General features: G+C 39.5%; 1 protein-coding gene across 11 annotated transcripts in view; it reads left to right on the top strand.

Moving 5' to 3' along the window:
- Positions 1–27,145, top strand: part of MAP7 (microtubule associated protein 7) — a 248,084-nt gene that overhangs the window by 163,867 nt on the left and 57,072 nt on the right. For all 11 annotated transcript variants that reach the window (XM_044001883.1, XM_044001889.1, XM_044001885.1 and 8 more), the window contains 4 exons: positions 3,626–3,727; positions 12,862–12,939; positions 24,096–24,259; positions 24,803–24,926. In XM_044001883.1, the coding sequence (XP_043857818.1) occupies positions 3,626–3,727; positions 12,862–12,939; positions 24,096–24,259; positions 24,803–24,926 (468 nt within the window). The remainder of the gene's footprint in view (positions 1–3,625; positions 3,728–12,861; positions 12,940–24,095; positions 24,260–24,802; positions 24,927–27,145) is intronic.

Raw genomic sequence — 27,145 nt, 5'->3', positions numbered from 1 at the left:
TTTTCTGGCAATAGTCTTTGTTACAAGGTTCACTAGAAGAATAAGGGAAAGGATTGTTGTTGTTGTTGTTTTAACTCAAATTAGAAATAATATTTCCAACTATAGTCATCTCACAGTTTTATTAGTACTGTCTCGTAGCTGGTGATCTCCATGAGGGTAAGGACAGTGTCTTATCACAAGCTGACATCTCCTTTTGCAGCTATCACGGGACTAACTGTACACAGTGTTTAAATTAGTGGCTTCTCGGATTTGTTGACTTTATAGCTGTCAGGTTATCTAGGCCAGAGTTGATGACTAGGAAGCTCCAGTTCTGATGGCTAACTAATGGCACAGTGTGGATATATTTTGATATTGTCAATACCTTTTAGCTTTCCCTCTAGTGCAGTGTGACACACAGATGGGGTGTTTCCTAACTTCCATCATTCTCAACCCTGCCCCCAACTATGTGCAGGATGACCTTTGTTGTTGTTGTTCAGTTGTGTCTGACTCCTTCTGATCCCATTTGGAGTTTTCTTGGCAAAGATATTAGAACCGGTTTCCATTTCCTTCTCCAACTCATTTTACAGATGAGGAAACTGAGGCAAAGAGGGTTAAGAGACTTGCCCAGGGTCACACAGCTATTAAGTGTCTGAGGCTGGATTTGAACTCAGGTCTTCCTGACATGCATGCAAAGTTATCCTAAGGGCAGCTAGGTGGCACAGTGAATAAGCTGCAGGGCCTGGAGTCAGGATGGCAATACCGCAACAGAATGCAGTTTGGCAGAGCAATAGGGTTAGGAGATAGGTTCTGTTTTAGACATAGTGATTTTGCGATGTCCGTGGAACATGCTTTTTTTTTTTTTTCTGGCACAATGATAAACCCTTTTAATGTTTCCTAAGACAGACTGCTGAAGCAGAAACCCTAAGAAAACATTTGCCTTTTTTCCTTACAGCCAAAAAAGGGATAAAAAATGAAACAAAAAATCACTAGGGATACTTGAAGGGGAGAAATGGTTTTATACATGGGACATAACATTATAAATTCAGGATAACATGGATAAAAAATGAATACCTATGTCCATTACCTGTCTCCGCAAAAAGCTTACAGAGAACATCCATCCAGCCAAAACCAATATGGTTTCTCCCTTAAAATGTCATCCAGGTTTTTCCAATATGACCTCTGGCCTGCACATATGTCTTGGAATGTCCTTAGAAGGCTCTGTCAATATCAGAATAACCCCCAGAATCTGTTGAAATAGCAGGGAAGAGGAGAATGAGGGAGAAGCTATTCAAACTTTGTCTTCTTTTTTTGTGACTTATTGTTTCCTCCTCCTACACCACCTACTCAGAAACTACCCCTGTGAGAAATAATTATTAATAACTAATATCTTGGGAAGGTTCAGTACTCTCCCCTTCTTTCTAAGTCCTTCAGGTTTTTTCTGAAGGACTTTACTGATAATATTTGGGCTAATTTTCTTGCACTAGACCACTAGGTGGAAGCTATTGTGCTCCAGTCAACTTGAGTGGGGTCTACATTCTTTCTCTGATATCTTTTTGACCAAGATTTGAGTGACCTAAGTCAGTATCCCAAGACCTCATTTTAATATAACCCACTTCCAATCGTGTCAGCCAATTAGATTGGACTGCTATTTGATGGACTGCCTACAGTTAGAAGAGAATATAAACTGAGTCCACCACCATTTTGGTCTTTGGTCTGAGAGACACAGCCATTGACCATCCTTTTATTAATAACCTGCAGGTCTTAATAATAAAATGCTGATTAAATTACCCAGAACCTATGTCTCTCATATTTTTAATCATCACAACCCTGACCTCCAAAGTTTCCTCAGCCTTTGCCACCAAAGTCTCTTTGGCCTCCTTGGCCACTGAAGCCACCATGGCTGCTATTAGGCTTGGTCCAGTCCAGAATTACTTTGTTTCCATCAATCTCCCCATCTTCCAGTGGCCTCTTTCATAGCTTTGGCATCTTCTTCTGAATTGAAATCCACAAAACTGAACCCTTAGATGACCCCATTCCCCATCTGTGAATATCCTGGCACCAACTGAGCCATGAAATGAATCTTTTAATGTTTCTTCAGTTGTGTCTTCTTACAGAACCTTGATGAACATAGGATTACATACATATATACATACATATATACATACGTGTTTTGTATGATTGGCTCCTTGGTGCTGCATTAGTTGTCTTCTGCCTCTTAGTTCCAGTCTGATTGTTCTGCCTTCAGTTTATATCTTGGTACAAGAATTTGAGCTTCCTTTGTATCTTGTGCCGAGGTCAGTTCAATGAATGTGTACCTTCCTTTAGGTTGGCCATGGTTCTCATCAGTATCATCTTACAACTCATCATCTTCCTCATCATCTCAGAGTCTTGTTTGGCTGGCACCAATCCCATTTTTGTGGATTTGGATGATTCAAATTCTTCATCCTCCTCATCTTCACTATCTTCTTCTTCAGCTTCACTATCCTCTTTCTTGGCATTCTTCCCATTTTTTGTTCCTTTGGTCAAGAGGGCTGCTGCTTTAGCTGCAGTGGCTTCCTTCCTGCCTGGTGTGATGACGGCTTTGGCAGGGGTTGCCACTTTCCTGGCAAGGACCACAACTGCCTTCTTACCAGGAGTCATGACTGCTTTCTTGGCAACTATGGTGGCAATAATGGCTTTTTTGGCTGGTGACACTTATCTACAAATGTGGGTGAAAATGGAGGAGAAATATAGTATTATTTTTTTTTTGGTTTTTTTTTTTTTTTTTTTTGCAGGCAATGGGGGTTAAGTGACTTGCCCAGGGTCACACAGCTAGTAAGTGTCAAGTGTCTGAGGCCGGATTTGAACTCAGGTACTCCTGAATTCAGGGCCGGTGCTTTAACCACTGCGCCATCTAGCTGCCCCCTAATATAGTATTATTATTGAGGGGATGATGGTTTCATGAAGATTTTATAAGGATGGAAGAAATGTGAATTTGTCTCTAGTCAGCCAGAAAAGAACTACTATTTTGATTAAAGAGAGAGAGAGTGTGATTGTGGCAGTCTACTAGAGAAGATAGAAAGGAATGGGATCAAGAGCAAAGATAAAAGGGTTGGCATTGGTCAAGAGAAGGGCACTTCATTATCAGTCAATAAGTATTTATTAAGTACCTTTTATATGTCAGGCACCATGCTAAGTGCTAGAGATACAGAAAAAGGAAAAAATATAGTCCTTGCCCTCAAGGAGTTTACAATCTAATAGGGGAAGACAATAAACAAATAAATATTTACAAACAAATTATATAATGACTGACTTTTGGGAGGTTTGAGAAGAGAAGAGGAGGTATAGAATGATCCCTGTGGGCAATGGAATAGTGAATCAGTTAGGAAGTAATTAAAATCTTGCTGAAGTGAAGGCCCAGTTGAGGTAAGGTAACTTCAGTTACTTGTTAACATACTTGAAACAGGGAAAGTAAATGTTTTCCTGAAGGAAAACAAAATCAAACAACACCCACCACATTTTTTTTCAGGAGACACATTGCATCTATAGAGTCATTGCTTAATTATTTGGGATAGTAGGGTATTAACTTGAACAAAACTCAAAAATGGCGATGTTTCTACAGTAAGGAACTAAACATGTCCCTTTTTTTGTCTCCCTATTTTTGTAGCATCTGAAAACTCCCAAGTGCAAGATAAGAAGGCTCCTGTACCTGGCCGCCCCACCTCTGCTGCTTTAGGACAAAATCGTAACATACCAGGAAACAAACCAGGTGAGCCAATCCAGAAATTGATGCCAAAATTCCACAGAGTAACCCACAAACCTAGGGGTTGGGCAGGAAGATATAGTCTGAGCTGGGGAACAGTGGGTCCATGGAAATAAATGTAAATGCCTACCCACAGGTTAAAAAAGAAATCAATTTCCCAAAGACAAGATGGGGAGGGTGTTATGGATAGACTGCCATTTACAAAAAAAAAAAAAAAAGATCTGCAGTCCACAGATCCACAGTCCACAAGCTTCATATGAATAAAGAATATGAAAGGGCAATCAAAAAAGCAGTGCTTGGGGCAGCTAGATGGCGCAGTGGTTAAAGCACTGGCCCTGGATTCAGGAGTACCTGAGTTCAAATCCAGCCTCAGACACTTAACACTTACTAGCTATGTGACCCTGGTCAAGTCACTTAACCCCCATTGCCCCACAAAAAAAAAAAAAAAAAGCAGTGCTAACTCTGACTATAGTGAGAGGCTATAGAGAAGGTGAAGACCGTGTTATAATCTGCCATGTCCAGTTCTAGAAACCACATTTTAGAAAGGACATTTATAACCTTGAGAGTATGCATTGGATGGTAGTCAGAATTATGAGATTTTGGCACCAAAAGAAGACATGACTTGGGAGGACTTGATAGATGATACTGAGTAATTGGAAGACTGTCTTGGAAGAAGGATTAGATTTGTTCTGCTTATCACCTTGAAGTAGGACTAGGACTAATGTGTGGGAAATGATAAGAGGCAGATCTTGGTTCAATGTAAGGAAAAACTGTCTAAAAATTAGATCTATCAAAAGTGAAATTGCTGCCTTAGGGGTAGTGGGTTCCCCCTCATTAGAGACTATCAATGGTAGGCTGGTCGGCTACTTGGGTATGTTATAAAAAGGTTTCTTATTCAGGTACTAGTTGGATTAATTGACTCCTGAGATCTCTTCCAGTTTGTGAAATTATGTCCCCTCAAGCATCATTCTCCAAACTTTTAAAATTGCTCACTTCATCAGAAAAAAGGTTTTGAACACACACTCCTATACATGTATATCTGCTTATTTATAAATATGTATACGTACTACCAAAATAATAGTCATGTACATTATAAAACTTAACAAAATAGTTACTAAAACCATGAGGTAAAGATGAAATTGTATTTTGAAAATAATTTTATTCATCAATAGTATTGTGCTCTCACTGAAAATATAATTAATAAAATTTACAAAAATTATATTTAAAATATAAATAATGAAATGAGTTTTTGGTGAAAATGATGTCATTGCATATACTGACTTAACACTTTTGCCGTACTGTAATTTGAAGATCTGGTTGTGACTTCCGTTTATTTCAATACTTGATTTTTTTTTTTTTAGTGAGGCAATTGGGGTTAAGTGACTTGCCCAGGGTCACATAGCTAGTAAGTGTTAAGTGTCTGAGGCCGGATTTGAACTCAGGTACTCCTGACTCCAGGGCCGGTGCTCTATCCACTGCGCCATCTAGCTGCCCCTAATACCTGATTTTAATACTTGTCATTATTGGAAAGATAGCTCACAAAGATAGAGTTGTTATTGTTGAAATTGTTGTTCTTGTTGTTATTGGGTTGTATCCAACTCTTTGTGACCTCATTTAGGGTTTTCTTGCCAGAAATACAGGAATGGTTTGCCATTTCTTTCTCCAGCTCATTTGACAGATGAGTAACTGAGGCAGGGTTAAAGTGACTTGCCCAGGGTCACACAACTAATAAGTGTCTGAGGCTGGATTTGCACTTATAAAGACCAGTTTTCCTGAATCCAAGCCCTACACTCTATCCAATGCACCATAAATAAATGGAAGAAGTGTATAATTGCTGCACTTACTAATGATCTTCATTTTCAATTACATCTACAAACTATGCAAAGATCTTTATTGAAATCCAACTAGTAAATTTCTCTCTTCTCTGATGTTTTGCAAACTATTTATATATTTCTATATCATTATATTTTTAACAAATAGACCAAATAAGACAGCATATGTAAAGCATTTTGCAAAGCTTAAAGTGCTATGTAAATGCTGTCTCTATTAATAGCAATAATAATAATTAGGTTCAAAACCCACTGAAACTCTTCATTTGAAAGTTTTAAAGCATGATAGAAAATTCTGTTTTTAGGGAAAGTGTGCAGATATGAGAGTTTTTATAGGTGACATAGTTATGTCATTTTTAGCAACCCAAAAAGAAGAGAATAAGTTTCCAAGATGAGGGGGGTGGTCAGTAGTGTCATATACTTCAGAGCAGCATAGAAAAATGAAGATTGATAGGAGTCCAGCCTATCTGACAAATAGGTGTCAACCGGTAACTTGGAAGAAAGAGTTTTGGCCAATTGCAGAATCAAAGATTGCAAATATAGCAAGAACATAGAGGGGGCAGCTAGGTGGCACAGTGGATAAAGCACCAGCCCTGGATTCAGGAGGACCTGAGTTCAAATCCAGCCTCAGACACTTGACACTAGCTGTGTGACCCTGGGCAAGTCACATAACCCCCATTGCCCTGCAAAAAGAAAAAAGAAAAAAATAACATAGGAAATTAAAAAGCCATGGTACCCTAGGGAAGTTCTGAAGAGCCTAGTTGAGGGTTGGGGAGGGGGGAAGATAATGTAAATGAAATTTACAGTGCAACTCACAATCTATCTATGTCTGCTCATCCTATTTGGCTTATTCTGTCCCACCAAAACTGAAGGACAGGCTCTTAGTCACCAACCAGTGCCCCAGAGTTCAGACCACTCCTTTCAAATGGGTATCTGCCACATCTGTAAGGTAATATGGGGATGCAAAGTGTGATTACCCTGGGGAGGGGAGAATTTTTCATTGTGGGGATCCAGGTCATAGTTAGTTTATAACCATCCTAAGGGGTTTAACCTCAGTGTCAAAAGGGAACAGTTCAGATGATGAGTGAGATGAGCAGAACCAGAAGAACACAGTACACAGTACACAGTATCATCAACATTATGTGTTGATCAACTGTGATAGACTAGATTCTTCTCACCAATACAACGATACAAGAAAGTTCCAAAGGACTCATGATGGAAAAGGCTCTCCAAATCCAGAAAAAAAAAAAACAAACTGTGGAATATGGATGCTGATTGAACCATACTATTTATTTTGGTTTTGGTGCTGTTGTTTTTCTTTTTTGAAGTTTTTCCTTTTTGCTCTGATTCTTCTCTTATAACATGACTAATGCAGAAATATGTTTAATGTCATTGTACATATATAACCTATACCAGATTACCTGCTATCTTGCGGAGGGGGGGAGGGAGAAAAATTTGAAACTGGAAATCTTATAAAAACAAATGTTGAAAACTATCTCTACATGTAACTGGAAAATAATAAGATACTTTTATTTTATTTTTTTTAAAAAGGGAACAGTTCAGAGCTTGCATGTCCACAACCAGCTGTGGCATAGAGTATGGGTGGGAGGATGTTTGTACAGTAATGGGCAAATGGAGATAGCTGAGTTCTGCTGGTGACAAGACGGTAAAAAGTGACTAATTTTCCTATTTTCTGATTGGTTGGTCCTTGGAGTCGTGCCACAGCCCCCTTGGGGTCATTCACACTGGGGGTTTTTAGGCTCCCACTTTGGATATCATGACCCCAAACCACTATGATAACTATTTCTCCCTGCCACACAATTGAATTTTTCTTAATTAGTCCGGGTATTATTTTCACATCTTGGATTGCAAATTAGATTTCAGGATGGATTTCATACTGCTTGCCCAAGCTTGCTAGTGTTTGTCTTGGACAGTGGTTGCACTTAAGGCCAAAATTGCTAATTATGGCTCTGCCCCCACCCCCAACACTCAGTTAAAAGCAACTGTAGTTTTAGATTGAAAGCAAATTGAATTTAGATATAGTTGATAAATGGCTATAGCCCTCAGAATGTGAAATGAATATAATTCATTTTTATTTGCATCACTTTGCTCAATAATTCATTAGTGTCCATCTCTTTTGTGACCTTTCCAGAGATCATCCTTAAATGGTTTTACATTTAGTAAATTGTGAAGGGAATTTTGCCCTCTCCCCACCCTTGCTGCATAATGAGACTGTAATTTCACTAAGATTTCATATGTATTTATCACTTGAAGTGTTAGTTGTGTGTCCTGCTGGGGTACAAAACAAATAAGCAGCTACACAATACAGACATAATCTAAGCTCATGTGCTCACAAATGGTTCTGTTTGGCTGAGAGAAGGCATGCAGCATAATACAATGATTAAAAACCCAGTGGGAGGGGGCAGCTAGGTGGTGCAGTAGATAAAGCACCGGCCCTGGATTCAGGAGACCTGAGTTTAAATCCAGCCTCAGACACTTGACACTTACTAGCTGTGTGACCCTGGGCAAGTCACTTAACCCTCATTGCCCCCCCCCAAAAAATTAGTATTTGAAAAAAAATCCAGTGGAAAAAACATAATGATAGCCTGGATAGGAAAGTACTACCTATGTTCTCCAAAACGCTTCCTCCTTCTGTGTCCTAGATAGAAGTCTGTTCACTGACCAACAGTGAATTGGTGGGAACAGAGAGAAAAAAGGCAGCCACTGAACCCTGGAGAACAGCACCATCCCCCTTGTCCTAGGCTTTCATATTGTATTATTGGAAGGGGAGTCTTGATAAAAAAATTTTTTTAATTGAACTTCAGCTTATAATCAAGAAAGAGAAGTAAAACCTGTTGGAGGAGAACCTTAGTAGACGTGGAAGGAAGAAGCAATTTGGATAATCAACAAAAAAAAACCTGGAATGAGTGTGTTGTATTTTCCCATCTCTGCCACTGACTGATGCCAACTCCCTGATGAGTGTCAGTCACTTGAAGAGTGGAGACTTACTGGAGGACAAGCCACTGTTGGGATGACCTTCTCACCCCTATACTTAGACTTTATACTCCTGAAGCATTTCTTACTTATCCCCTGTGCTGAAAAGAAAAGTTATTTACTTGGGAACCTTGTCTGACCCAACTGGAAGAATAAATAGCAAAGTGGAAAGAGCAGAATACCTGTCTGGAGTCAGAATGCCTAATTAGCTTTGTTTTTAACCTCCCTCAAGCTCAGTTTCTTTATCTGTAAAATGGAAATAATACAGTTTTCATAACTTACCTTGCTGGGATGTTGTGAGGATCAAATAAGTTACTGACAATTTTCCCTTGTTGGGCTGGTACAAATACCTTTTGTTTAATGCCAAGCATTATATTTTACGAAAGATATTAATAAGCTATAGTGTGGTTAGAAGAGGGCAACTCCCACAGGTAATACATGTAAAAGCAAGTCAAATTCCATTCATTCATTCATTCATTCATTCATTCATTCAATATGCATTTGTTTAAAACCTACTATTCTCAGAAAGCTAAACACTTAAGATGTAAAGACAAAAACGAAACAGTACCTACTCCTCATTGGATATGGGGTTAGGGAGGGGGGCAGTTAAGAATTCTACCAAGGAGAAAAAGTGGGAGGCCACTCAACTAGAGGAATCATGATAGTCTTTATGTAGAATGTGGTCCTTGAACTGAGACTTAAAGGAAACTAGAGATCCTGCAAGACAGAGGTGAAGAGAGAGCACATTCTAGTCCTTAGGGACATTCTATGACAAGACACGAAGACAGAGAAAGAACCATGCATGAGAAATAGCAATCAAACTGGAAATTGGCTGGAAAATAAAGTGTGTACTATTGATTAGAGAAACTAATCTGAGGTACCACTTTATACCTATCAGATTGGCTAATGTGACAAAAAAGGGAAATGATAAATGTTGGAGATGTGGGAAAATTGGAACACTAGTGCATTGCTGGTGGAGTTGTGAACTGATCCAACCATTCTGGAGAGCAATTTGGAACTGTGCCCAAAGGGCTATAAAACTGTGCATACCCTTTGACCCAGAAATATCACTGCTAGGTCTGTATCCCCAAGAGATCATAAAAAAGGGAAAAGGATCCACATGTACAAAAATATTTATAGCAGCTCTTTTTGTGGTGGCAAAGAATTGGAAATTATGGGGATGCCCATCAACTGGGGAATGGCTGAACAAGTTTTGGTATATGAATGTAATGGAATATTATTGTGTTGTAAGAAATGATAAGCAGGCAGGTTTCAGAAGAACCTGGGAAGACTTACATGAACTGATGCTGAGTGTAGTGAGCTGAAAAAAACCTTCACCTGATCCTTCCACCCCTGCTAGCTGTCATCCTATATCTCTCCTGCCCTCTGTAGTTATACTCCTCGAAAAGGCGTCTGCAGTAGGTACCCCTTCTTTCTCTCCTAAGTCTCAAGGACTTCTACCGGAACTTCTTTCTCCAGAGTTACTAATGATCTCTTCACTACCAAATTCAGTGGCCTTTTCTCAACCCTCAATCCTTATCCTACATTCAGCTTACTTTGTATATATTTGTTTACTTGTTGTCTCTCTCCCCCCCCCTCCCCCATTAGATTGTAAGCTCCTGGAGGGCAGGGACTGTCTTTTGCTTCTTTTGGTATCCCCAGCACTTAGCACAGTGCTTGGCACATGGTAAGTACTAAATAAATGTTTGTTGAATTAAGTGTATTGAATTACCACACTCACAGACCTGGTCATTGCACTGTTACAGTGTAGACAGGGAAGGTTGACCTCTGACCTCAACCTTTGAAGTTAAGAAACAATAACTCCCTTCCCACCCCTACACATCCCTAGTTTGCCCTAATAATTTTAGTTGTTTGGTCATTTTTAGTCATACCCTACTCTTCATGACCCCTTTTGGGGTTTTCTGAAGTACTTTGCTATTTCCTGCTTCAGCTCATTGTACAGATGAGGAAACTGAGGCAAACAGGGTGAAGTGACTTGCCCAGGGTCATATAGCTAGTAAGTGTCTGAGGTCAGATTTGAACTCATGACTTCAGGCTCAACATTCTATCTGTGCCACTGTGTCACTTAGTTGCTCCTCCCTTAATAATGACCAGGCCATGGGGGCAACTAGGTGGCACAGTAGATAAAGCACTAGCCCTGGATTCAGGAGGACCTGAGTTCAAATCCAGTCTCAGACCTTTGACACTTACTAGCTGTGTGACCCTGGGCAAGTCACTTAATCCTCACTGCCCAGCAAAAATTAAAAAAAAAAAAAATCAAACATCTGAATAACGACCAGGCCTCCAGTTAGTCCTCAGAAATTCTGCCACTTCCCATTTGCATGATCTTAGGCAAGTTTTGAGAATCAAATGAGAGCACTGGCCCTGGATTCAGAAGGACCTGAGTTCAAATCCAGCTTCAGACACTTGACACTTACTAGCTGTGTGACCCTGGGCAAGTCACTTAACCCTCATTGCCCCACCAAAAAAAAAAGAGAGAGAGAGAGAATCAAATGAAATAATACCTCCAAAATTGATTTGTGACTCTAATGCACCATATAAGTGTCTGTTGCTATAGTGAATATAAAGATAGATTCTTGGCATTTGGGGAAGAAGAAATGTGATTCTTTGGCCAAGCTTTTGTATAGCCTCCCACAAGTTAGTCATTGTCCTTGCCTTGTCCCTTGCGTTCATTAAATGCCTCGTGAAAACAAAATGCCAGTTAGAGTGTAGAGTGACTAAAAGCTGGATCATAGAGAGCCATAGAATATTGGAGCTCTGAAATTATCTAGGTCAATCTCTTCTGATGGAAGAGGGAATGAAGGTTCCATTGAAAAAACAGGACTAAAGTCATCGAGGTAATGACCTGTGACAGAGTCAAGCATAGGACATGAGAGGAAGTGTGGTGTAGTAGAAAGAGCAGCTGCTCTACAGTCAGAAGATCTGGCTTTAAATGACACCTCTGTGTGACCTTGAACCAATCACTTAGCTTCGTGGGGCCTCAGTTTTCTCTTCCATAAAATGGGCACATTGGATTAGATGGGCCCTGAGTTCCCTTCCTGCTCTATATCACTTATCCCATGATTCCTGGTTCTCTGTCTGAGGCTTTTTTCCTAGCCTACTTACACTCTCCAGCTTTTCATCACCTGAACGGGGGAAAAAAAATGAGCCAATCATGCTAAGAGCTTTGGAATGGAAGGAGTACTAGGCATAGAGTTGGAAAATTAGATCCAAATGCTGGGCCTGCTGCCTGCCAGCTAGGTGACCTTAGGCAAAGCATTTGATTTCATAGGGGCCTCAGTGTCTCTCTCACCGTAAAGTGGAGTTGGAAGAGAGACCCCCTCCAAGGTCCCTTCTTGCTTTAACAGTGTACAATTCGGTAGCTTCAAGAAAAGGGTAACGATATATTCATAACTTATGGATCTATAATGGGTTCATAATGTTCTCCCTTGGCCTTTCCCATTTTATGCAATTCACCTCCCTTTCAAAGGAAGATAAAATCTGCCTTTCTCTTCTGCCCCCTTAGATAAGTATATATAATGACATAAAATGCTTCAATGATTTACCTCAATTTTTAAAAATTGAATTTCACTGTATTTTGTTAGCATAACTAGATGGATAGAGTATTGGGCCCAGAGTCAGGAAGACCTGAGTTCAGTGTGGCCTCAGGCATATATACTAGCTGTTTGATTCTGGGCAAGTCACTTAACCTCTGTTTGCCTCAGTTTCCTCAACTGTAAAATGGGGATAATAATAGGTACCTACCTCTCAGGGTTGTTGTGAGGTCCACACAAGATAACCACAAAGGGCTTAGCACAGTGCCTGGCACGTTTTTATATAAATGTTAATGATTATTAGCTATTATTATTATTAGTTTCCTACTGTTGACCTGGGCAGCTAGGTGGCAGAGTGGACCTGAAGTCAGGAAGTTCAAGTCCCGAGTTCAAATCCAGCCTCAGATACTTATCAGCTGAGTGACCCTGGGCAAGTCATTTCACCCCTTTTGCCTCAGTTTCCTCATCTGTAAAATGAGCTGGAGAAGGAAATGGCAGACCACTCCAATATCTCTCCCAAGAAAACCCTAAATGGGGTCATGAAGAGTCAGACAGTAGTGAAACAACTGAACAACAACACCATTAACCTGTAAAAAATATGGTTTGAAATTTGCAAAAAAAAAAAGAAAAAGTCAATTGTGTTTCAAGTATATTAATACTGCAGTTTACCATGATAGCGATACTGTTTTAAAAACATAACTAAATTATCCACTGAAATCTTTCCTCCCACCCTAATTGTATTTTTATTTGTCATATTTTTCAGACCCTCCACCTGTACTAAGAGTTGATGACCGACAACGGCTGGCACGAGAACGGAGAGAAGAACGGGAAAAGCAGCTAGGTACCACAGAATCAATATTTGGTCATTGAATTTGGATTTTTTTATGACTGTGGGCAAATCACTTAACCCCTCTCAGCCTGAATTTTCTGAAAAAATGGAGATGCTAATGACACCTCTCTTTCAGGATTGTTGTGAGGACCAAATGAGATATTTGTAAAGTGCTTTGCAAAACCTGAAGCACTATATAAATGCTAGCTTGTATTATTAATAATAATGTCAAAATGAGTTACCTTTTAACCTGTAAGAAGAAGAGAATTCAACCTTTGAGACAAGTTTATAGCACTTACCATAATATTGTACCATCAAGAACTCACCCGAGAAGGTGAATTTCACCAAATTCACCATGACTCTGGATGCTTCTGTGAGTGCGAACGTGACTGTTATCAATGTTATATGAAACATCATATATATATATATATATATAAATACTTGAATGCTAAACTGATATAAATAAAATGCTGGAAGTGAAGTGGCAGTTTAGACCCTATCACCGACCCTATCTTACTCTGTTTTCATTAGAGCTCTATGTGACTAAAATTACACACACACACACACACACACACACAATGTATGTGTTTTTGTATACGCATGTGTATGTGTATATGCATATGTATAATTTTGAGGAGGATTGTGCCCCTGTGAGAAGTATAGCAACTAGAGCAAGGGAGGTGATCACCTCACTGTGCTCTGCACTGGTCAGACAACATCCTGGAATGTTGTGTTTAGTTCTAGGTACCATATTTGAAAAGAACATTGAAGAGCTAAAACAAATCAGATCACTATAACCAGGATGGTGAGGGGAGTAGCAGATTTGTCATATGAGGAGCAGTTGGAAGTGATAGAGATAATTATCCTGGAAAAAAAGGAGGCTGAGGAGAGGCAAACCAGCATAATAGCTATTTAAAAACATTTGAAGAGGGGCAGCTAGGTGACGCAGCAGATAAAGGACCGGCCCTGAATTCGGGAGGACCTGAGTTCAAATCTGGCCTCAGACACTTGACACTTACTAGCTATGTGACCTAGGGCAAGTCACTTAACCCCCATTGGCCCCCCCAAAAAAACAAAACAAACAAACAAACAAAAAACATTTGAAGAGCATCCATTAAAAAAAGGTGTATTAAACATATCCTTTGTGCTACCAAAGCGAAGAATCAGAACCAGTGAATAAAAATCATAGAGCAAGGATTTCAGCTCAATACAGAAAAATCTCCCAATTAAGTGCCGTCTGAAAAAATGGGCTGGTGAGTTCCCCATCAGAGATGGTATTCAAGGAGAGGCAGGATAACGACCTCAAATATGGTTTAGAAGGGCCCTCATACATTTAGCTGACAAAGGGACTAGACCACCTACAAGATCCTTTCTAATGATAAGAGTCTGTGATTTTAGATAACACATAAGGGGGCAGCTAGATGGCGCAGTAGATAAAGCACCAGCCTTGGATTCAGGAGGACCTGAGTTCAAATGTGGCCTCAGACCCTTGACACTTACTACCTGTGTGACCCTGGGCAAGTCACTTAACCCTCATTGCCCCACAAAATAAAACAAAAACAAAAAACCATGTAATTTGGGAAAATAGATAATACATAAGTTTTTTATAGAGATCAGGAGCTGTGGAAATAATAAGAATACCCAGCATTTATATGAAAATACTTTCAGGTTTGCAAAATGTTTTTTTTTAACATGCACAAAGTTGTGGGGTCATACACAGTTTTTGCCTTGCACACTTGACCCTAACACTTCTATCTCCATGTAGCCCATTATGTGGGTCTTATGCATGACAGACATCTGTATTCAAAGTTAGATACTGTGGACCAGTCAGTACTAATAGAATTTCAGGAAAAGATTATGTTTTGTTTTTGCTGTCGTTCTGCACTGTTGTTCAAGGTTAACATCACACATTAAAAAATGGTAGAAGGAACATTATCTTCACCCATGCCCAAAGAGTTGGACCATGGAATGGAGTCCCCGGGAGGGCTCTGCCCTCTGACCATGTGCGTGAGAGCTTGCAACACTCTTGGTATTTGCCAGCCTGCGTGATCAATGACACAGCTGGGCAGGAAGATCTAAGCACGCATTCTCTAAGCATGCATTTGACACCTTTTCTCCCAAAGAGTAAACAAGAGCATTTTGGATTTCTTTTCTCTTATTCTTTTGTCTTCGAGAAAATGTGATTGAGAATCCTATGCCAGCTCCTTCCTAAAGAAAGTGCCTTACCTTAACACTCATTTATGCAAGGTCTCCAACACGAGATACTCTAATCTACCTTGGGAAGATAAAAGGACTGGTCATTGTGACTAAGTGGTTCCGGGCTGTCTAGGTGCCTTAGGTTTATAAGACTTACTTAGGTCATTAAAATCTTTCCAGAAGATTGCCTGAAGTCACTGTATTGTGCCTTAGCTCAGTCTGGGACAGATGGCACCCATAGCCTCAAACCTCAGAAGGGGGTGGTGTTTCCACGAAAACCTCGATTTCCAAAACCTAGTGTTATGTAGCACCAGGCTGGTTATCGAATTTCCATAAACACTCGTCACATTTTGTTTTGGCTTGCCAGGGAGCAGCATTCTAGACTACAGCTCCATTCTCTCCCGATTTCCATTGTGACCAAAAGTGGACATTTCCTTTTCCCCAGAGGGTTTTGTAAGCACAGAACTCCGTGGATTGTTGAAAGTGAAGATACAGTAAGCTCTTGATTGTCTGTGCATGGGTTTCCTGCACTGTAATTAACCTGCATGTGTCTGGGAACTATTCTTCCCTTGTTCCTGGTGAGAGAAGTTTAAACTGCCTAGTTGGGGTTAGGGCTATTTCTACACTTTCTACTTCTCTCTCCCAGCCCTAATAAATAAGTCTGAGATCCTTCCTCTCCCCAGGTTGCTGCTACTGTGGTGTGCCTCAGGAATTAGCTTGGGAAACAAACCAGAGCTAAGTGTCAGAGTTGGGGAGAGAAAAGCCAACCTACTTGAGAAGGGAGAGAGGTACTGGCTGAGCAGCTAGATCTGATGAGTTATTGTGTTGGACTATACCAGCTAGAATGGTCCTCATCTTTAATACAGGTCATTGAGAGTTAGCCCTAAAACTATTTTCATTCTAAAATTCAAACCTATCTAAGGAGTATAACCCAACTAGCACAGGTCTGACGCTGTTACATGACTGTTGGAAATTGCCAGGCAGATTTGGGTCAGCTAAAGGAAAACACAAATAAAAGACTTCAGGGCAGCTCTCTAAGACCAAGTTGCAGAAAAGGTACCCCCATATATATGTGTGTGTGTGTTTGTATGAATGCAGAAACAAATATGGATATGAATATATACATGTCCATATTTGTTTCTGCATTCATATATTTATAGAGTCTCCTCATCTGAAAATATCCTATATCCATGAAATCACAAATCCATTCAATATACCCGTCATTGGGTATGGGAATCTGACATACTGAAGAATGGAAAAAGTAATTTTTTTTTAAAAAGTCTTTTTTAAGAGCCTCAAAGTATTCTTCAGATCTTTCAACAATTCAGGACATTCCCCACATTATAGTATTATGCCATAGTTGCAAGTTTAGTCTTTGTAGTGAACTAGTGTACCAGATAGGTTTTCTTCATAACTGGGTGTTACATATTTTTTGGTTTTTGAAACCAAATGAGCTATTAAACTCTTCTGTGAATTATTGAAGTTAACCATTTTATTCCAATGAGCATTCATTTGTTTGATTTTCTTCATTTCACAAAAATGAATGTATAAGCCATGTGCATTGTGTTAATGTTTTTGTTTTTGTTTTTAGTGAGGCAATTGGGGTTAAATGACTTGCCCAGGGTCACACAGCTAGTAAGTGTTGAGTGTCTGAGACCGGATTTGAACTCAGGTACTCCTGACTCCAGGGCAGGTGCTTTATCCACTGTGCCACCTAGCTGCCCCAGTGTTAATGTTCTTTAAAAACAGATTTTCTCCCTGGGCAAGTCACTTAACCCTCATTGCCCTGCAAAAAAAACCCCAAAAACAAAAAAACAAAAAGGGGCAGCTAGATGGCACAGTGGTAAAGCACCAGCCCTGGATTCAGGAGTACCTGAGTTCAAATCCAGCCTCAGACACTTGACACTTACTAGCTGTGTGTCCCTGGGCAAGTCACTTAACCCTCATTGCCCTGCAAACACCCCCCCAAAAAAAACAAAACAAAAAACAAAAAAAACACCCAGATTTTCTATATTCCGTATGTTTCAAGGAGAGGATTCAAATGTCTGGGTTATGTAGATGAACTATTACAATTTTAAAGGTTGACTTAAATAAAGATCAGCTAATCAGTTTGATTAGCAGAATAAGTAAAGAAAGTAGGTTAAACAAACACCTTTGAACAACAGAGTTGTTCCAAAGAATTTGTGTTCCTTGATTTCTCTATGATCATTGCAGAATTTAAGAGAAAAATGTTCACCACTTCCTTCTCTCATCTTTATTCTAATTAAACAAATATACTGTGACCTTAATCCTCCAGTTTCTTCCTTCACCCCTTTTAGCAGGAATTCTTTGTCTTTTTTCTGTGTATAATAGATTCAGTTAGCAGTCTGGTGAAGCCTATGAACCTCATAAGGTTTTTAAATAAAAAATATATAGGATTGCAAAAGAAACTGATTATATATTGAAATGAAGATTTTATTTTTTTTCCCCATCTAAGTTCATTCTCCCTAACCCCCTTACCCTGTCTCTGCAATCTTAAGTCCCAGGTTAAGAACTCCTTATAAGATCCTTAACTATGTTTTAAAGGGCAATATATCTGAAATCAAGTGAGATTGCTCTCTGATTTAAATCAAAACACACAGAAAGGTGACCTTCAATGACTTGGAAAGAAAAAAACATCAGAAGGTTCAATCTGGCCAACTTTACATAAATTGTTATTTTTTTGGTAGTAACTGAGACTTGTGGCACCAGACAATGAGGACGACCACTTAGTGCTACCTTGTTGGGCTGGGATCAATTCAGTAGCCATAAATCACCAGTCATACTAACCATTGTTGGAGGGTTTAATACTCAGGCTTCTCAATTTAGATCACAGTAAGATGTTTATAAAACCCCAGGAAAGCAAAATAAAAGATAAATTTTATTCCCAGTGAAGCCGGTGATCCGTATTTAGTTGTTAGAGGGTTTTGACTAGCAATATTAGGAGAAATCAGAGGCAGATCATGGAACAAAAGTCTAATTGTTTTGCTTTCTGTGGCCTGGTGTGTTTGTACTCTTTTGCAAACAGAAAGGTCCTATTAATAACCTTTCTTAAGCTCAGCCCCTGAGGTATGCCTTAATGCATTTACCTTAAACCTGTATCATACGACCTGCTCTTTCTACCTTATTCTTCAATTTGTCACACAAAGCCAGGCCTACCATCCTTAATGAAGGAGATGGGGTTTTTTGTTTGTTTCTGATTTTAGCATAGACACTCTCCAAGACTAAACCTCAAATACTGTTGTCTAGGATGGAACCTCTTCAAATACCTTACTATATTTGATACTTTAAAATCTCTCCTCCATAGATAATCAGGATTGTCATTTCCTGATTCTTCTCCCCACGTTTGCCCCTTCACTGTCTCTTTCACTGACTCCTGTTCCTATTCCGTTTCTTAACTGTGCATGCCCTCCCAGGCCGAGCCTCTGCTGATCCAGGCTCCCACCCCCCACTCCTCATCTCTTACATAATTACTGCTTGGAGAGTTGTTCTACATATTTACAACTGCTTACAGGATATCTCTATTTGGACATCTCACTGTCAACTCCAGTTCAGTTCACTGAGCATTTATGAAGCACTTTGTGCAGAATCATTCTCATTTGACCTATCTTTTCTTACAGCTTCATCATCTTTTTTTTCCCTCATACTCTCTAAAATGAACACTGCCCAAAATTCAGTCTGCTCAGGTTTCACACCACCTCTACAAATGTCATGATCATTCCTACCTTTGTGCTGTTGTTTATACTGTTCCCTGCCTGAAAAGCAATCTGAATTGGGAAATCTGATCCAAATCTTGTGCTCTCATTAAGGCCAAGCTCAAGCATCCACTCAAAATCTTCCTAAATTGCCATAGCGGGGGGCTGGGTGGTGCAGTGGACAAAGCACTGGCCCTGGATTCAGGAGGACCTGAGTTCAAATCCAGCCTCAGACCCTTGACACTTACTAGCTGTGTGACCCTGGGTAAGTCACTTAACCCCCATTACCCTGCAAAAAAAAATAAATTTTAATTGCCATAGCCCACAATGAAATGCCTTGTTGGAACTCCTGCAGTCTATACCATATGGGCTATCATTTTAACATACATATACTACACTGTACTGTTATCTACTTATTAAAATGCTCATTGACTTGACTCTCACATCTAATATTAGGGAGGCTCCCCCTCCAAATTAAACGTAGAGCATCTGCCTTTTGTGCTTTAAATCATAAATGAGCTGCCAGTGATCTTACCAATTTTTTTTATACAAGGAGAAAGCAATGCTTGAAGGGTAAAAATATCATTATATTGAATGAAGTGAGGAGAAAGGAATGAAGAATCATTTAATATTACTTTAAAATCTAAATATTTTCTTAACTATTGGCTTATCCCAGTTAAATTATTTTGTGTTGGTGGAATCATAATTGAAATGAAGCTTATAGCTTAAAATTATAACTAAAATGTTTTTTTTTAAAGCCCTTAGTTTTAATCTCTTTTTAGAATGTATATCCTGGGGCAGCTAGGTGGCACAGTGGATAGAGCACCGGCCCTGGAGTCAGGAGGACCTGAGTTCAAATCCGGCTTCAGACACTTGACACTAGCTGTGTGACCCTGGGCAAGTCACTTAACCCCAAATGCCTCACCAAGAAAAAAAAAATGCTAATGACAAAATAATATTTGCTCCGTTCCATCTCTAAGATCTTACAATTTTTTATCTCAGTTTGATTTACTGTAGAGGAGAGGATATAATTTTTTTTTTTAGTGAGGCATTTGGGGTTAAGTGACTTGCCCAGGGTCACACAGCTAGTGTCAAGTGTCTGAAGCCGGATTTGAACTCAGGTCCTCCTGACTCCAGGGCCGGTGCTCTATCCACTGTGCCACCTAGCTGCCCCTGTCATCAGCATTTAACAGATATTTGGTAAGCACCTGCTATGTATGCTTGAATAGTGCCAAAGGGAGGAGGTTTCAAACATGAATAAGTGAGATGCTGTCCCAACCCTCAAGGGTCTTAGAATATAGTAGGAAGGTAATATAAGACAAGCATATAAGTAAATGGATTAAGTGCCAGGTCTGGAGTCAGGAAGATGAGTCTACAAATCTGGCCTTGGACACTTACTAGCTCTGTGACCCTGGGCAAGTCACTTAACCCTGTTTGCCTCAGTTTCCTCATTTCTCAAATGAGCAGAAGAAGAAAATGGCCAACCACTCCAAAACCTCTAAAAGAAAACCCCAAATGAGGTCAAGGAGAGTCAGACTTGACTATAGCTGCTCAACAACCAACAATAAAAAGAAGACAGATAATAGTAAGTGCCATATAAGTACAAAGCATTGGCAGGTTTAGAAGAGGGATCGATGTACTTCAAAGGATTGGCAAAGACCTCATGAGGAAATAAAAAGAATAGCTAACGGGTATGTAGTGCCTCCTATGTGTCAGGTGCTGTCCTGAGAGTGTTACAGATATGATCTCACTTAATGAAGTAGGTGACAAGTGAAATGGACCTTGAAAGACAAACTGATAGAGGGTAAATGCAATTCTAGACAAAGGAAACAACACGAACAAAGCTATAGAAATAGAAAAGCTTGAAGCATATTTGTTGTTACCTTTTCAAATTACCTTGTTTTCTTTATTTGCACGTATGCTGTATTCCAGGGGCAGCTAGGCACGGTGGAGAGAGCACTGGAAGACATCTTCATGAATTCATTTATGACCTCAGACACTAGCTGTGTGACCCTCAGCAAGTCACTTAACCCTGTTTACCTCAGTTTCTTCATCTGTCACATGAGCTAGAGAAGGAAATGGCAAACCACTCCTGTATCTTTGCCAAGAAAAACCCAAATGGGGTCAACGAAGAATTGGACATGACCCCTCCCCCCCCAAAAAAAAGCCAGACTGAACAATAGCAAATGCTATATTCTCTCCATCCTCACCCCACAACCCCCTTCTGGGAAAAGACTGGTTCACTTCATTTCCACGGAATTGTAAATTTAGATCGGGAAGAGATGTTAGAAACCATTGAGTCCAACTTCCTCATTTTATAGATGAGACGCGGAGAGGTTCAGAGACGTGCCCTGGGTCACACGTTTGGGAAATGTCTGAGGCAGGAATTGTACTTGGATCTTTCTGACTCGATATAACTCTGTTTGATAAGTGCTTATTGAATTTTATCTTTTCCAGGATAAAATATTTTTCTTCAACTGAACCTCTCCTAGTCATATATATTTAGCCCCTTCCACCACCCTGGTCACCATCCCTACTTTCTCAATGTACTTAGTAAAATTCAACACTAGGAACTTAACATGATATTCCAGATATGGTCTAACCAGGGCAAAGTACAGTAGGTCTATTATTTCCCTTGTTCTGAACAACTCTCCCTTTTTTAACGTAGCCTAAGATCACCTGGGTTCTTTTGTCTACTATACACAACACACTACTGACTCATGGTGAGCTTGCAACCTGCTAAAGCCTCCAAGAAGCTTTTTCACATGAATTGCTGTCAAATCAGGCCTCTGTTACCTGGCACCTGTGCATTCCTTATGTGGGTAACTTGACTTATGGTACTTATCTGATTTTCCATAGCTAGCAAATAGCAGGGTCCAGACTCAAACCCAGATCTTCCAGTGCTGGGCACATTCCACTACATTGGAATGATATCCAAGTGCTTAGGCTGGTCTTCCTCATGGCCTTGTTTCCTTTCCAGTGGAGCAAAGTCAATTCAGATATATTCAACAGAATAAATTTTCTCTCTCAAACTCAGTGACCAAAACCATATTTAATACTTGGGAACACTGAGTGTCTTTCATATTAAGCATTTTGAGAAAGGGTCTGTAACTTTGTCTTAAGAAGTGATATTTGGGGGCAGCTAGGTGGCGCAGTGGATAGAGCACTGGCCCTGGATTCAGGAGAACCTGAGTTCAAATCCAGCCTCAGACACTTGACACTCACTAGCTGTGTGACCCTGGGCAAGTCACTTTAACCCTCATTGCCCTCAAAAAAAAAAGTGATATTTGAATTTAATATGAAAAGGTATCCTATGAAAGAAAAGGTATTCTTAGTATTTTTCAAAGAAGCTCTTTTTATTTGACAATATGAGCAGTTCATTTCATTGAAAAATATATATATATATATATATATATAAATATATATATATATATAAATATATATATATATATATACATAAAAGAGGCCTCAGATTCAAATAAAATACTCGACTTTTCCCCCAAAGCTGAGGCAAAAGAGATAACAAACAAAATGAGATACAAAAGCTTATGTCAACCAGAAACCGAAATATTCATTCATTCATTCAATCAACAATTTTGTTGTTCAGTCATTTTTCAGTCATCTCCAACTTTTTGTAGATCCCGTTTGGGGTTCTCTTGGCAAAGATGCTAAAGTGGTTTGCCTTCTCCAGCTCACATGACAGATGAGGCTCTGAGGCAAATAGGATTAAGTGACTTGCCATGGGTAACATAGCTAGTAAATGTCTGAGGCCAGATTTGAACTTGGAAAGATGAGTCTTCCTGACTCCAGGCCTGGTGTTCTATCTACTGCACCACCTAGCTGCCCCTTTTTTGAACAGTATTTCATTGAAATTATTTATTATCATATTGTTATTTACTTTTTCAAGTGTGGTCTAACTGTATTGTTATTTACCTTTTTATGTTTTGTCTTCCTAACTAGATTATAAGTGTCCTGAGAATAGGTACTGTGTTCACTACACCTTTATATTTAACCTATAGCACCTAGCATGGAGTGTGACACATACATGGTAGATACTCTCTGCTTATTCATTGCTTTGCCTGACAAAATTCCTTCAAATCTTTTTATCTACTTATATAGGCTAAGTGTTTGTTTGTTTTTGCATGGGGCAATGAGGGTTAAGTGACTTGCCCAGGGTCACACAGCTAGTGTCAAGTATCTGAGGCTGGGTTTGAACCTGAGTCCTCTTGAATCCAGGGCCAGTGCTTTATCCACTGAGCCACCTAGCTTTCCCCTTCTTTGTTTTTTTGTTTTTTGTTTTTTTAACTAGAAAATAAAAAGAGGAAAACATAGCTTCTCATCTAGGGGAGATAAAATTTTTTAAAATCAAGATAGATTTTTAAATAGACATAAACACCAAAAGTATTTTTGTGGGTATAATAAAGAGATGTGTAGGATTAGTACTAAGGGGTTCAGCAAAACAGCTTCATTATAAAACACTCAGACATCCATTTATAGACCTTTAAGAGGGGTTAAGGTAGCAGAAATCCATAGTGGTTTTCAGCTGTGCATTACTGGTGCTACTAATAATAATAATAGCTGACATTTATGTAGCACTTGTTATATGCTGGATGCTGTGCTAAGCATTTACAACCCAATACCTTTTCATATGAAATTCAAAAATCCCCTCTTCAGACAAAGTTACAGCCCCCTTCTCAAAGGAAAGAGGTGCTATTATTATCCCCATTTTACAGATTAGGAAACTGAGGCAGACATTAGGGTCACACAGCTCTTGATCTGTTCATGGAGGATAGTATGAGAATAATCTCATATTTATTGTTAGTCCTCACCATCATCTTTTATAGTTTATAATGTTATTTAGTTAAAAGGAATAATAAAAACATTAGAGCATGTGGAATAGGTTTATTATTTTATTATGGGAGGACATGGTAGAGAGAGATACAGGATAGGAAAGTGCAGGTGGGTTGTGATATGTGTCTGAAGGAGTACCCTGCATTGATGAGATTTCAGGTTATACTGAAGTATTGGCATATAGTTTAAAATATCAACTAAAAAGCATCATAGTTGGTAGAAGTTGGCTATGGGTGAGGGGAAAGGTGCCACCACTAGGTTGGGGCAGTCACAGTACTCTGTGCTAGAGAGAAGTTTGCATCTGGTTACGTGGTTGTGTAGCTTGCACCAATGGCCCAGATGGTTCTCAATTATAACTCTCTGCCATTGGCCTCCATCTGATCCTCCCTTCCTTTTTTTTCCCTAAAGCTGCCAGAGAAACCGTGTGGTTAGAACGAGAAGAGAGAGCTCGGCAACATTATGAAAAGCACTTAGAAGAGCGAAAGAAGAAATTAGAGGAGCAGAGGTTGAAAGAAGAGCGGCGGAGAGCTGCAGTGGAGGAGAAACGAAGGCAGAGGCTAGAAGAGGATAAGGTGAGAGGCCCTGGCCAGTGTTCTCTTAGTCTCAGATACAACAAAATGAGGGTGTGTGCATTTCCAGGAAAATGGCGGCATGCACAGTGGAATGGGAGAAAGGGCTGTCTGCTTTGTCAAGAAAATTTCTGTTCTTGGCTAATTTCTAGAAATGAAGTTTCCAATCTGGAGCTATCTAGAGCTCAAATACTAAGTAGGTCCCAAAGAGGGAGGATGAATTGATCCATCTAAATCAGGTCCTCTTCACATCTTTGTTGTCATTGATTCCTTCAGCAGTCTGGTGAAACCTATGGACCCCTTCTCATTTTAAAAGACATCAAATAAAATGCATAGGTTTACCAAGGAAACCAATTATGTTGAATACAGTTATCAAATATTAAAAAAAAAAATTTGTGGTCCCCCAAGTTAAGAACCCTGAACTAAAATTATTTTAGTTGGGATCGGTTAACTGTGTGAGTCAATGGGCTCACTAGTGGGAAAAGGCCAAAGTGTCCTAGTTGGGACTTAGTCAAACTAACCACTGAATCCTCTTTCCCATTTAAGGAACGCCATGAGGCTGTTGTCCGGCGAACAATTGAGAGGAGCCAAAAGCCAAAACAGAAACAGAACAGGTGGTCCTGGGGGGGATCCCTCCATGGCAGTACCAGCACCAGCATTCACAACACAGGTAAAAAGGGTAGAGAAGGGCTCCTAAATCTCTTCTTTTTCTGGAGACTCAGAATGTACCTTGGATCTCATCAGATAGGAAGCCATCCCAAGAGGGAAATGCTAATTCTTTTTTTGTCCCCTGCCCCTTTTTAATCTGTACCTCAGTTTTTGCAAAGAGAGCTAAGTTCTCCCAAGTAAAGAGAAACACTGATGAGTAAGAAACTCATCAAAGAACAAATCCCTTGATCCTGCTATTGAGCTGGATAAAATCCTTCTTCTTGGCTACATCTGCTGTTTGAAGGGGATCTGTGATGAGGGTTGGAAGTCATAATAGGGTGCATCCTTTCAGGTGTCAGTGAGAGTGTTGATCCCAAGGATTCCAAAAAATTTTAGCTGTGGTACACCATGCACAGTTTATGAAGTAACGTATAGATTTCAACTTGGTAACAGTTTAAACAAATCAGTTGTCATGTGTGGTTCAGGAATAATAAATGAATTTAATTTGCATTTTTCCCCTGTAAAAGATACCAAGAATAAAAACCTTTCCTTTTCTGACCAAAGTTATTTTATTGGAACCCAGGGTCTCTGTGTGCTGGCTATTTCAGTAGTACTAATGACCAGCTCAGGAAATGAAATTACTTCTGAAGCTAGAAATAGTGCACAGTAAATATTAGAGGTGTTTCCCTCTTGGTTTTTGAACATAATTCCCATTGTGCATGGGAATTAGTCTCAGGGATCAAGAAAGAAATAAACCTCTTTGTGGTCATTTTAGTGAGTCTTTAGTATCATTGTACTGTAAATTCAACATACCTCTTTTTCACATGGTGTGTTAATAGTTTTTTTTTCCCCCTTTGTTCTTCATTTGTGTGATACGAATGACCCTAATTTGTTTTATTTTGGTTTTTTTAATTTGCCTTGAAACATCATTGTTTTACATTCTGTCCCTAGGTGGTTTTGTTGAGTCATCCTTCACCTTTCTCGATTTAGCAGGCCTGGACCACCACTTCAGACCTTTGGGTGGTTCTAGAAAATCTGGTACAACCGTCATTGTGTTTCTTGACTCCCTGACCTGTAGCTAGTGCCACAGACCTAAGACCAGTTCATCCCTAGCTGAGCCATTGTCACTTAGACCTATGCATGCTTAATATCCTTACTGCTTAGCTCTAGATCTGGTAGATAGCACAGTCCTTCTCTGGTGTGATCATTATTGCTTGGGGGCTTAAAGAGTTTGAGATAATCCAGCCCTCAACCTATGATTCTGTGATACAGGAACATGTGGACAAAGGTTGCCTCTTGTCCTCTAGTTGAGCTAGCCATGTCCCTGGAATCACACATTCCCTCTAGGATGTACTTCAGACATGGTACAGAACACTTGATTTAGAGTCTGATGACATGGATTCAAATTCTGGCATGGCTCCTTACTCTCAATGAAGCTTTGGGCAAGTCACAACTTCCAGTTTCCTCGACTGTAAAATGAAAGGACTCTTTCCAACTATAAACTGGTGGTCCTTTGATCCCTTGCAATCACTGCATTTCCTTCATTTGCTTCTTTTTAAAAAGTGATTTATTTGACATAAATAATTTAAAATAAGTGATTTATCAAAGATCCAAGGGCATCCCATTTTATTTAAAGTCTTTTTGATCGATATCGCCTTTGCTATTTTTTTTAAAACTTGAATACATGCAGTAAAGTTATTCATTTTTAAAGTTTTGTACCTCAGGGGCTTTTCTATATATGATCCTGAACAACCCACCTGGAAGTCTATTAAAAGAATGTGAAAAGCACTTAGCTATAAATCCAATTTAGTAGGTTGTTAAGCACAATATAAAAGCTTTTTTTTTTTTTTTTTGGTGGGGGAGCCCTCCATTGCCCCTATCACCACACCTGCCCACTAAGCTCATATTGTTGTAAATTATGTAGTATATACTAAGTGTAGTTTAGGGTTGTAATTATTTCTCTTAGTGGCCAGAAATAGTTTTCCATAGCACATAGGAAAATCGACACACTGTTGTCGATTTTCTTATTCTTGTAGATACTCTTTCATCTGGATTTTTTCTGTGCGGCACAAATATACCATTATAGATTTCCAGAGATAGGAGGAAAAGCTGCCTAAACTCAATTCTCTTCTTCCACACTCATAGCATTAATAAATTATAACCATTGCTGCTACCAAAAGCAAGAGATGTAGCAGCAGTGCTCCCTTAGGCTGCTGGGGAAATCTACTTTTTTTTCCTGGG

This window comes from Dromiciops gliroides, chromosome 4 (assembly GCF_019393635.1).
Source record: "Dromiciops gliroides isolate mDroGli1 chromosome 4, mDroGli1.pri, whole genome shotgun sequence".
NCBI classification, from domain to species: domain Eukaryota; kingdom Metazoa; phylum Chordata; class Mammalia; order Microbiotheria; family Microbiotheriidae; genus Dromiciops; species Dromiciops gliroides.
Note: the sequence above shows the minus strand (reverse complement) of the source record. Positions and strands in the feature narration are given on the sequence as shown.